This window comes from Prionailurus viverrinus, chromosome A2, assembly GCF_022837055.1.
Source record: "Prionailurus viverrinus isolate Anna chromosome A2, UM_Priviv_1.0, whole genome shotgun sequence".
In the NCBI taxonomy this organism is placed as follows: domain Eukaryota; kingdom Metazoa; phylum Chordata; class Mammalia; order Carnivora; family Felidae; genus Prionailurus; species Prionailurus viverrinus.
In genome coordinates, this window is record NC_062562.1 from 164563059 (window position 1) to 164575807 (window position 12749).

The 12749-nt window shown below is 42.5% G+C and overlaps 1 protein-coding gene across 28 annotated transcripts in view; it reads right to left on the bottom strand.

Moving 5' to 3' along the window:
• The window catches only part of KMT2C (lysine methyltransferase 2C), a 288674-nt gene that overhangs the window by 24591 nt on the left and 251334 nt on the right, over window positions 1-12749 (bottom strand). For all 28 annotated transcript variants that reach the window (XR_007150131.1, XR_007150130.1, XM_047848684.1 and 25 more), the window contains 4 exons: window positions 10137-10215; window positions 8492-8555; window positions 6373-6605; window positions 2230-3912 (listed from right to left, as the gene is read on the bottom strand). Coding sequence is in view for 26 of the 28 variants with exons in the window: in XM_047848684.1 (XP_047704640.1) it covers window positions 2230-3912; window positions 6373-6605; window positions 8492-8555; window positions 10137-10215 (2059 nt within the window). In the remaining 2 variants the exon portion in view is untranslated. The remainder of the gene's footprint in view (window positions 1-2229; window positions 3913-6372; window positions 6606-8491; window positions 8556-10136; window positions 10216-12749) is intronic.

Genomic DNA, 12749 nt, shown 5'->3' on the forward strand with positions numbered 1-12749 from the left:
TTAATCCCCTGCTCACCCTACAAAGTAGGGAACAGCATTATTCCTCCTGTGTCCAGGTGACGAAACCACGGTACAGAAGGGCTGAACCCCCCTAGACCACACTCCTGCTAAGTGATGACGCGTGATCTTCATACCGGCTGAGGAGTAACCTCATACACTCTCCAGGAAGGCTCCAGGGCTGAATGGCAGCCAGGAGGGTGCTCTTCTCCCAACCCCAATTTGTGTGTGAAGGAACAGACAGCATGGAGGGAAAGCGGGTCCGTCCAACTACCGCCGCGACAACTTTGCCTTCCGTGCGACTACAAAGGAGACGGATTTCACCGCTTGTGAAATGGGGACAGTAAGTGTTCCCGCCACGTGACTAAATGTCATCTTCTGGCAAGCGCTCAGCACAGGCTACCTGCCTGGGATACGGTAAGGCATCATGAGCCCCGGTAAGGCGGCACCTCTACCCCCTGCCACCCTCCCAAATGGATAGGAAACCGTGTGACACAGACCAAGCATTTATACACACAGGACTGATCTCACTCCTTTTTCTATCCTAACATCCTCTATGGTTTTTAAACCTAGAATCATCAGTATTAGGACTTAGCTTCAATTCAATACACTAAGTACTTACTATGTGCTAAGTACTGAGAATCTAAAGGTGGTCAAGATACACCCTATGCCCTCCAAGAAGTTACTTAAGTGGTAGTTTAGAGACTACTGTGTGAGCACATGGCCACTGACACATATTTGAGAATGGCTGAACTGAGAAAGGTCTGGAGAAGATGATTCTAGTACCCAGTTTTAAAAGAAAAGTAGACCCTGACCAGATATAAAAAAAGACAAGAGAGAAGCAGGCAGAAACAGCAGCATATGACCATACAGGGAAGCATGAAGTCAGCAAGACCTTTCGGGGACTCTGCAAGTAGCTCAGGGCTCCTAGGGGCACAGGACGCAGCAGAGAAAGTGGCTACACACTGGGCATATTTGGTTGGGGACAAACAGGACTGGAAAAATATTACCACTCACATTTACAAAAATTACCTGAATCTATCAGGCCAACACTCAATCTCGACACAATTGTCAGACAAGAGAAAACACAAAGCCAACACTTGCAAAAAGAATGGCTTCATTAACAACCTTAAAATTGAAAATCTAAACTAAATATACCACTTCACCCCATTCAATTAAAAAATGAAAACTGTAAAATCCCAACTGAGAAACACTGTAGGGAAAGCTTTATGAATACACCAGTAATGGCAATGCAGCTTCTGAGCGATAAGGAAGCAAGAGCATTCGAAGCTGACCAACTCTTAGGACCCAGAAGCCCCCATTTGGGAAAGAGCTCAAGCAAGTTCACTGAAATGCAAGGGATGGAATCCTGCAAAAGGTACATTCACAAAGAACCTACACACACACACACACACACACACACACACACACACACACACGCAAACTCAATGTTTTGTAGCTTGAAAAGGGCAGAATTTTGATACATGGGAAACTATAAAGATAAAGTATCTCTGTGGAAGATTCCATTTGTGTGACATCAAGTATTAATACACTGCAACACAATGGATACCCAATATGAGTTACCCCTGCGGGCTCCCAAGGGTATTGACAGGGGTGCGGGAGCAATCTTCTGTATTTCAAAGAAGGTTAACAGAAACTGCATACCTATTTGCAATAAAGACACTGACATCCACTTTTTGCTTTAGTTCGAAACTCAATGTGGCACTAATGAGACACATGTTACATATGAAGTGCATTAGTACAGGTCTTTGATAAAAAAAAAAAAAAAGTAAATTATTACTTAATATAGGTTACGGGCGTGAGTCAAAACTTGGGCTCCATAGAGGTAGAAACAACAAAACTGAAATTTGTCCTCTTAGAGAAGAAAGTTGCAGAACCACGTTGGAATTAATATAGTGGTTGGCACCAATGTGTCGTGACTGTGATTTAAAACGAGAGGGGAGGGGCGCCTGGGTGGCGCAGTAGGTTAAGCGTCCGACTTCAGCCAGGTCACGATCTCGCGGTCCGTGAGTTCGAGCCCCGCGTCAGGCTCTGGGCTGATGGCTCAGAGCCTGGAGCCTGTTTCCGATTCTGTGTCTCCCTCTCTCTCTGCCCCTCCCCCGTTCATGCTCTGTCTCTCTCTGTCCCAAAAATAAATAAACGTTGAAAAAAAAAATTTTTTTAAAACGAGAGGGGAAAACGCAAGCTGGAATTTTCATGGAGCACACTTACCAATCCTTCGACTGGGTTCTGCCTCTCAACCACTTTGTTATCCTTCGTACACGCATCTTCTGAACAAAAGCTGCCTTCAGGTTTTTGACTCAAAAGGGAAGATGACTTTTTATTTTTCAGCAGATGCTTCAGAAGCTCGTTGCCCGAATCTCCTTTGGCAGCAGGGGCCCCAGCAGGATGGGGAGGGCTCTGCCCTGAGGAGACAGGACCAGCCCCGGCTTTCTCCTCGACCTTATTTCCGGCTCGTTCCTCCAGGTCAGGCCCGTCTTGGCCGGGGCACTGCTGGGGCTCGGCGGTCTCCAGCGTCACCTCTTCCGTGGAGGCAGGGGTTTCCACAGAGTGCTTTTCCGCCTCCGACTCCGCGAAGGCGGGTTGGTTTGGAGCTCCCTGAGCTAGCTCACTCTGGGGCAGCCTGCTTTCTAACTCTGCGCACAGCTGGCCAGCGGCCGTGTTGGGAGTCGACGGGCAGACGGGTTCCACCAACTCGGGTTCTCCTTGCTGAGGAAGCTCGCCGGGTGTGTTCACGGTGGGTGTGGAGGTAGTTTCTGAGATACTCGGGGTGGGGGGAGCAGTTATATCTGAGTGGGGAGTGGATGGTGCCTTGGTGGATTCCACATCATCGTCTTTCTTCTTCTTTCTTGTTCTTTTCTTTTTCCCCTTTTCTTCTGGGATTATATCAGAATACAACTGAATGAGCGACTGGGTCGACCCTGGGTGACTCTGTCCGTGGGCTGCGGCAGGGTCTTGGCCACACGGGAGACTGCCACTAGCTACTGCGGGCGCCGCGGGTAAAGCAGGTGCAAAAGGAGGCCTCGCTGGGGACTGCTGGAAGCTGGCCCCAGAAAGACCTCCGTGTACCTGCTTAACAGAATGGAAGCCGGGGCTTCCGCCAGGAACTGATGGCGAGTCCGGAACGAACGAGGGAGGCCCTATCTGCCTTCGCTCATTGGTTTGCATGAACGTTGGGGTGGGAGGGGAATTAAGAGATCCCTGTTGGATGCTCTGCCCCATCTGCTGTTGGTGTTGCGGAGACTGCTGAAGGGGCCGTGGCGGCTGGGTAAAGTCACAAGGCAGGTCGGAGCTGTAGAACGGAAGCTGGGACCGCATGGGGCCATGCGGCGGCACCCCCACCCCCTGCTGCAGAGCCCGTTGCCTGTCCACCTCTTGCATGAGCTGGATTCGCTGTCTTTCCTGCTGTTCTCGTAAACGTTCTTTCCGCTCTCGTTCCTGGAAACTCTCACTGAAGGGGTTGTTGTCGTCAAACTCCACCCGTGGGGGCGGTCCACTCTGGGGATTTGCACTGGACACCGTCCCTGGCGCCGGCGTGCAAGTTCTTATTGGTAACTGGGCAACGGGAGGCTGGATCCTGGCAGGATTGAGGGGGAGGTGGGCAGGAGCACTGGCAGGCTGCCACGCCGGCAAACCGGGCATTCTCGCAGGGCTGGAGTGACCAGAAATCACCGGGTGCTGCTGGTGCTGCAGCTGCTGAGGCACCATGGGGAAGCTGGGCTGGCTCATGGCAGCTGGGGTGGCACCCGGAACCAGGGGCGGCTGGGGCGGGACCCCTGGCATCACGGGAGGCGGCGCCATGGCGCACTGCTGCTGCTGCTGCTGCTGCTGCTGCTGCTGCTTGATCCGATAATCTTCTATCAACTCGGCATGCTCCTTCTGCTGTTTGCGGATCTGGAATGATAAAGCGAGGCCTACTCGTTTATTCCACAGGTATCAAACCAAAGCACTGGCTGATGATTATGGTGGGGGTGATACATAAGGCAGCCAGATCTTACAGAGGCAAGAATCGCAAAAAATTAGACCGATCAGCACCAAGGACGGCCAATCTTTTTAACAACACGATTTTCCTGAAGTCACCTGTGAAACTTCGTTAGATAGGATAGGATGTCCCCAAAACAAATTCAAAATATGTTTCTAGAAAAACATATTTTAAAACTCTTACTATGAGAGTCATAAACTATCTGAGCCACACATCAAAAGGTAAGATACAAGTCTTATAAGGTACATTAATCCACAAGGTTGGAACGACCAAGATTTAACTGAAGCTGTAACCATTTAAATAAGATTTCATTTCTGAAGTGCATCAAATCACACAGGTGGGAAGACACTGTGAAATGTGTGAAATAACGGCAGGTGCACCACACCCACCCTCCCCTCCAGGTTAAAAAAGACCGGGTGGGTAAAACCCTTTGAATTTAAGGAATAACATATTTCTAAAAAATATCCAAAACGTTGAGGGAATACTGAATGGTCCCTAACAGGCTCCTGATATAACGACTGGCTTGTGTCAGTGAACTCATTCCAAGACCCCTGTGCCCCGATGTGCCAGATGCTACAGACCATTTTCAGTTAAAGATGTAACCCAGGCCCCGAGGTGCACCTTGCTCAGGAAGGGCAGGCAGTGATGCCAGGGGCTACACGTGTCCTCTGGAACCATCCAATTTTAGATGCATATTACACAGTACACCGAGCCCACTGGTTCTAAATGTTTTCAACTTATTGTCTTCGGTTTCCCAGACAGACTAGCATGTTCTCTGCACATAAGGGTTTTGGTGGGTCTCCAGGGCCCGTAGTGCTATCATTTTCTTCTCTCCTGACCAACGACTGGCTAGAACTGGGGAAGTACCACGGGCCTGGTGGGGCAGCAGTACATGGAACGTACCTAGAGCATTAGCTGGAATACAGAAAGGAGGTCATCTGTGCCTTTCCCATGACATTTTAAAATACTCTTCAACACATTATCCTCAATCGCTGATCTTAACGAGATTACACTGGACTGTTGGCAACTCTACAGTAACAGAGGACGTGTTTCATTTCCCAAGTACAGTATTAGCTTCTCAATAGGATTTGGCCATGGACATGCAAAAGCTAGGCCCTCATCATAAGGAATTTATAGGAAGACACCAGAAGGCAATGAAAGTGCTAAAAATACTTTGTAAGAAACACCTATCGTTGTAAGAACTTCACAGAGGAAATTTTGAGAGAACCCCCCTCCCACTCTAGAACTGTCCTAATTTTAAACAATACGGATCATGTTACAATCACCTTACTGTTGGCACATTCTTGTGGTAGCTGAAGCTTGGAGACGAGACATCTGGGCCCCAAATCCCTAACCCAATAATCAGCTAGGAGCCAACATGTCACCTACCTCTGTGACGACTCACCAGACTTTCCCCGTGTAAAACGGTGACAATACTAGCTTCCTCAAAAAGTTGTAGACAAGGTTAAAGAAGACAACGTATGTGAATGTGTTTACCAGAGTGTTCACTACACTGACAGCGCTCTGATTTTTATTAAGTCAGTCTACTCTTTCTCCTATTAACATCTGGATTACTTTTCAATTTTATTAAAAAAAATTAAATTGATAAAAGTAAAACTGACTTTTCTGGTGTACAATTCTATAAACTTTATCGCACGCAGAGATTATTGTAGCCATCGCCACCGTCAAGATACAGAAGAGTTCTGTCACCCTAGAAGATGCCCTCATGCCTCCCCTTTGTCGTCAAACTCTCCTTCCCCCACCCTTAAGCCCTGGCACCCCCTAAACTGTCGTCCATCCTGTGATTTTGTCATTTCCAGAGTGTTATGTAAATGGAATCTGCACATAATCTCCCTGGATTAGCTTCTTTCACTCAGCACAAGGCTCTTGAGATCCATCCAGGTTCTTCTATATCAAGTTTGTTCTTCTTTACTGCTGTGTAATATTCCAGTGTATGGACATGCCACATTTTGTCCAACTGTTCATCACTACAGGATACTTGAGTGTTCTCAGTTTTTAGTGACTATTAACACAGCTGCTATTAGTATTTGTATATAGGTTTTTACGTAAACCTAAGTTTTTAATTCACTTGGGTAATTACTAGCAGTGGGCTCTTAACCCATTTTGAACGCTGTTTTATTTTAAATAAAAATTTTAAATTTTTATTTCTTTTTAAGCATAATTGTTATTTCAGTATGAACATTTTGAGAAACATCTGGTTTACAATGGAAGGTAACAGCAAAACGGTTTCGTTTCTGAGGAATGAGTCTTTCATTTATACGAGATATAGCGATGTACTTTAAGACCAAGATATCGAGAAGAAACAAGAAAAACATCCCATGAAAGAGAACCACAAGAATGCTTCAAACTACCTGTTCTAGCTGTTTCTGAACCATGCTCTGCTGTTCCGTAACATGCTTGAGTTGTTCCGCATCCTCTTCTGGAAATTCCCGCCCTGCTTTCTTTGCAGTGCGTTGTTTCGCGGAAAGGGCCTTCTTAGACTTTCTGTGCGCACCAATTTGTTCTTCGAGATACTTCTGCTGCATCTGAAGAAGCTGTTGGGTCTCCTGAAGCCATTCTTCATACTGTTTACGTTGTGAATCGTCTAAAGGAAAAACGAAAAATTCGTCTGTGTTAATTTTCTAAAGAATCCAACAATATGTAAGTTACACAGATCCATTTTGTAAGGAAATGCAGTTTCACCATGACCGTGTAATAGGTGGTATGAAAACTAATACTAAGTATTAGACCAGAATATAACTATTAGATAGGAGACTTTAGAAAAATATTTATTCGAGGAAACCAAAGAATGCAGGTTTTAGGACACGTGTTGATCCCATACTTAGAAATACTGTAACTCCAATCTTTAAAAAGCACAAGACTTTTATCTAACGAAATACTTCTTGCTACTGAAGTACGAAATTCTCTAACCCACATGCCAAACTATCTGTCAAGTTATATATGTTTACTGCATTAACTCAACTTTACAGAATGTTAAGTATTTGTGGGTTTTTTTAAAGACATTTTTTTAAATGTTCCAAAGAAACAAAGTTAGGTATGTACTATTAAGGTCCAGAGCATGGATTAGGTATCATTTCCCATGCTAATTTTCATAAGTTTATAAGGTTTTTCCTATTTCTTAACAGTGAAAAAATACCCTAAACTTTAGGGAAGGGAGCCTGACCTCTTTTAGATGGGACCGACATGAAGCCTACGTTTTATAAAGGAAATCCGTAAGTTAAAAACCACTGGTAACTTTTATGAATTTTGTAGTCTATACTTCTATAAATAAGCAAAGGTATAGAATAATTATCAACCAAATAAACCCTTTTCTGATTTTATGACTGTCATAAATATCTCCCCAAATAGTTAACTCTCTTCATTTTGTATTCCTTCTTTATTCTTTAAGGGCACTTTACGTTACTGATGCCAAATCCCAAAAACACAAAAAAAGTCATCTTATGGTACTAAGATTCAAAATATACCTTTTTGACTCACTATAAGACAAAGAAATGAATAAATACAGTTCCAAGAAGGACATTAGCCGAAAAATTACATCAATGATAACAGAATATTGTCATACAATAAGAATCCAACCAAAGCCAATGGGCACAATAAAGCCAGAAAAAGCCAGTTGGTTATAGTTGTTTACTTGATTTTAATGCAAATATGTATTCAAATTATAATTATGATTAATGCAGGGGTAATTTCAAAAGGTCAGACTTTGGGTTTGTTCCTAAACCCAGAAGTTCCAGTACACGTACGAACTTGGTATCTAGTCTACTAAATTTGAAGGGCATTTTTCAAGAACAGGCTTTTTCACAAGATTTCAGAAGTTCTGCTTCTGGTAGAATGAGACCTACCGCAAGGAAAGCCTTTCTGGTTTCTGGAACCAGGAGAGCAGAGGTGAGCAAAATGAAAAATAATGGTGAAAAAAAAGTTAGCTAAACAGTCTGAAGATTTCAGAAAGGTTCAGTTTGGGGAGAACTTTAAATACTATCCTGAACCACCTTGGGACCCCTGAAGATAACTAGAAAGGGTTCCACGGCATCTTGCAACCTTGACCTTCACACCATGCTGCTAACCCAACTTTTTTCTAAGCATATTCCCTTTGTTGTTCCCATTTAGTGTCCTTGTCACTTAGGGAGACAGTCATGAGAACGAGAAGTGGTTTAATTCTACAGATTGTAAAGTGCCCGATCTATATCAAAAACAACAACATTATTGAAGAGAATGGGGAAGATGGTTTTTCTGTATTAAAATACTTATCTCTAGCTATAATTCTTCATGCACAGAGAAAAAAAGCAACGAAAATACATGCCTTCAGGAAAAGATGCCTAATAGGGCAGTGATGTTTCATTAAAGATGAGGGCACTTAGACTTAAAATAACACACCTAAGCTAATTCCATTTTTTTTTTTTTAAGAAAACACAAAAATAGCGCAAACAAGCAATCCCCAGAGAACACATAACTTATTAGATTTATACTTACTGACAAAGCCTGGACCAAAATTTGGAGGATTAGGCCTAGAAATCTGATGTGTTATACTGCCATCCTAAAATAAGTAAAATTTACAAATAGGTTTATTCCACATTTCAGTTAAAGGGGGAAAAACTTAAAAAAAAAAGATATAGAAAAAGAAAAAGAAAGAAAAAGAAATGGAAGGGGGGGAAAACCCCTTTAGTTTCCTAAGACATCTCTAAAGCTTCAATCTTTATAAAAATTGGATAAATTTTGTGGGGACAACCTAATTTCTGAAAATTTAGAACTATCTCTGAACTATTTTCTAGATTTTAGTTGAAAAACAATTATGCTTGAGGTAAGGGATTATTCATCAGAAATATAATACTAGGGCACACGAAATATTGTTAGTATTTAGCTAGAGATCCACATAAAATTCCACTTTTTGATGAAATCTACCCAGTTTTTCCTGCAATTAAGACATAAATTCAGGTTCCAGATTTACTCAATTCCACTCTGTAACACAAAGTTATTTACAAACAAAAACCACTGTCTCTAACATGCACAAATAATAAAACAAATATACACTAGTTAAAAACATTAGTCTTATTTTCTAATTAAATGCCTTATTTCTTCCAGGGAGACTGAATAGTTATTAACCTAACGATTCCTTGGCAACAATCTGACAAATAAGATTAACTCTGAGAAAAACATTTACTCAGTTGTTACAAGTGGTGCTGGACATGAGCTGCAGACAAGGTCACAACTGTCAGTGTTACCAGCAGCCAGAAAACTTCATGACTCCGTGTCATACTGCAAAGCAGGTGGTGAAACATCTGACCGATCCGAAAACTGGGGTTCAAGAACTCGCCCAAGGTGTACCGGACATTCACAGCGGAACTGAGAGTTTTAACTCCGCTATGAAGACTATGCTTTTTCCACTGTATCACATGGTGCCTCTCTCTTCTTCAATAATGAAGAGAATGTATTATCGGCATAGTAAATCTAAAGTACAAATGTCACGGCAAAAAAGAACATTTCAAGAGACATGGATAGTAGGTAGCTTTTCCCTTTCTTTTCCCCCCTAGGCAGATACGTGAAAAACTATCAGTGAAGAAAACACTTCATTTAGTGACGAACAGCTCTACTCCTCTGGACATTGCTTGGCACTAAACGTTTAAATATGACAGTTAAACCTGATTATTACGAATGTAAAGTATCTTAAAAAAACTACATTATTCCAAGGAATAAACAGAATACGACTATCTATAGCTAAGTAGAAGGATTATAATCATTATTTTCTACTTTATAGCAGTTTTACATTTTAAATGTCATGGATGAATTCCAAAACGTAGGGCGTGAAAACGGTTTTTTGGTGGAGTTCAAAGTAAACAAAAGCAAGACCCCGAACCCTACGCATTTGGTTTCCCTCCAAATGACATCCTAACTCTTAACTATATAGGTCCTTTTCAGAAACTATCGATTTTTTAACCTCAACTGGTCTCTGCCTTAAAAAGTAACAAAACGTCTTTAGTGCTGCTGAGCCAGTAATATATTCTGGCGGTGTTTTACGGTTTCTACTACTTTCTAAAAGTGGCCTGACTTAGAGAGTCGGGTTCGGTAAGAAACACAGGGAAACGCGGCGGCTACGGGCACTGGTCACGAGCGGCAGTACCTGGGCCATCGCCTGCGGGAGGAGACTCTGGCCTTCGCTGGTTTGCGCCCCGGTCACTGACTGGCCCATAAAGGGGAACCTGTGGAAACGAAGTACTGAGTGTCAACATGATGAGCGTTTAGGACGAAAAGCATTTTGCTTCTTATCTGTTTTGAAAACTGCTTTTAAGCGCGTAACGATGTTTTCTTCCAGGGAGAAAGCGCAACGGCGTCAGAAACACGTGCGAAAGCCCCACTCAATCGTCACCCTGCAGTCGTGAGGTGGGGACGCTTTCTGCTCCCACTTCACTCACGGTGAGAGGAAGACGCGGAGATCACGTAACCTCCACCACAACCACCAAGAGGCTGCGGAAAGATGCCAGCTGCCAACCGGGCTGCTCCTGGGGTCTCACTATTACAGGCCTCACTGTGCCTTAAAATAAAATTAATTCACGTCTTCCGGATAAAAAATGTAGCGAAGGCACTTCTGACATAAATTCTTAGAAAATTATTTCTTGTTCCGATCATTGCCCAGAGGGGGACAATGCACACAGTAGGTGATGGCGATTAAGAGTTACAATCTTCTAGTTACAAAATAAGGAAGGAGGGAGGAGGTGGAATGTAATGTAGAGGGAATACAGTCAGTAACACTGTGACACTCTGTACAGGGGCAGACGGTAGGTAACTAGGCTTTCCGTGGTAACCATCTCATAATATAAATATCAAATCGCTACGTTGTACACCTAAGACTCATATGATACTGTAAGTCCTTAATTATTCTGCAATAAAAAAAAAAAATCCATAGCCTATTTTGTATTCCAAACTAAAAGATGTCTCTCAATTTTAAAGCAAATCAAAATTTGTCATTGACCAAGAACAAGTCTTGTAAGGCTAAAACTGTTGGGCAAAATGTGACTTATGCTAATTAGAGCTATAAAAACTTCACAGAACATTACTGCTTTAATGAAAACACTTCCTCAAGAGTTACCAAATGCTTTAATACAGCAAGCATAATGTCCAAATTATATATCAAATATTGTACATCAGTACTTATGTACCATTGCAATTTAGAATGTATGCTTTTTAAGTTTTTTTACTCAGGTTTTTGATTTATCTGTCACCTCCCTACCCCCATTACAGTCCTGATCTGGAATGATCTCTGGATCCAAATAATCACTCACTGTCCGTGTGCCTCAGTCAACAGCACTCTGGTTGACGGAGGGACTACCCTCAGCCCCTCTTCAGAGCACTCAGAACAAGAGCAAACAACACTCGAAATCCTAACTGTGTCTCTCACTGGGAGAGGGACCCATGCTGAGAGATCACTGGTCTAATTCTGAGGCTCCTTTTTTTTTTTTTTTTTTTTTTTAAACTTGAGGTCTCTGTTTTACATTAAGAGCTAAATGAAATTCAGCATTTCCTTCCATTTTGATACAGGCAGCAAACTGCACTTTTTAGCACTACCATGACTTTGTCACAAACCGAACTCACATTATTTTCATAACCAAAGTTGCTGTGCACACCTCATTGGTCATTTATGTTCATCATTACATACTTGAAAATTATGGTAGTTATCAGATCTGTTGCTAAATTTACTAATGCATTAAGAAGCATATAAACCATAATTTTAAATTTAAGTAACTTTATTTCAAATATAATTGATTTCCTTGTAATACTACGTTTTTGGTTCTGCATAGAAAACATCAAGAAAGAATTCAAAGACTTCACTGGAATGTCAAAAATGGTCGTAACAAAAAGTTAAAAACCTCTGTAATAGAGAAATTGTGGTAACAGATGCTGTGCAATAATGAAAATCATTAGAAACTACTATTCTCCTTTGACCTCAACAATGTGTCGTGACCATATCTAAGGTATATCTTAGATATACCATATCTAAGGTATCTCAACAATGGAGAAGAACTATACCTTTAAGGATTCCCAATTTACCTGAAACAACATGTTGATCTTAAATTCATGCAGATTTTATATTCAACTCCATAATCACCCATAATCCTTTTTATTAAAAAAGTCCTTCAGCATGGTAATTAGGCTAAATTGAGGCTCCATGCCTACTCTGTTGACAGGTTCTCAACCGCAACACACAGAAGAGTAAGCCACGGTGTTCACTAAAAAAGACACACCAGCACCCTCCTCAGATATTCTGATTCAGGAAACCCGCAGGTGAGTAAAGGAACCTACGCTTTTTAAAAAAAAAAAAAAAACTACCACAGGGGCACCTGGGTGGCTCAGTCGGTTAAGCGTCCGACTTCAGCTCAGGTCACGATCTCGCGGTCCGTGGGTTCGAGCCCCGCGTCGGGCTCTGGGCTAACAGCTCGGAGCCTGGAGCCTGCTTCCGATTCTGTGTCTCCCTCTCTGCCCCTCCCCCATTCATGCGCGCGCGCGCGCGCGCGCGCGCTCTCTCTGTCTCAAAAATAAATAAACGTTAAAAAAAAAATTAAAAAAAAAAAAAAAAAAACAACTACCACATAATTCTGATAGTAGTCCATAATCAAAACTTAAGAAAGACTGCTCAATGGTTATTTAATCCACCTTGGGGAGCATAAACACACCAATTTCAGAAATCCAGAGTCTAACAACTCTTACGGTCTTCTTTAATGCAGAATTGCCATTTTTC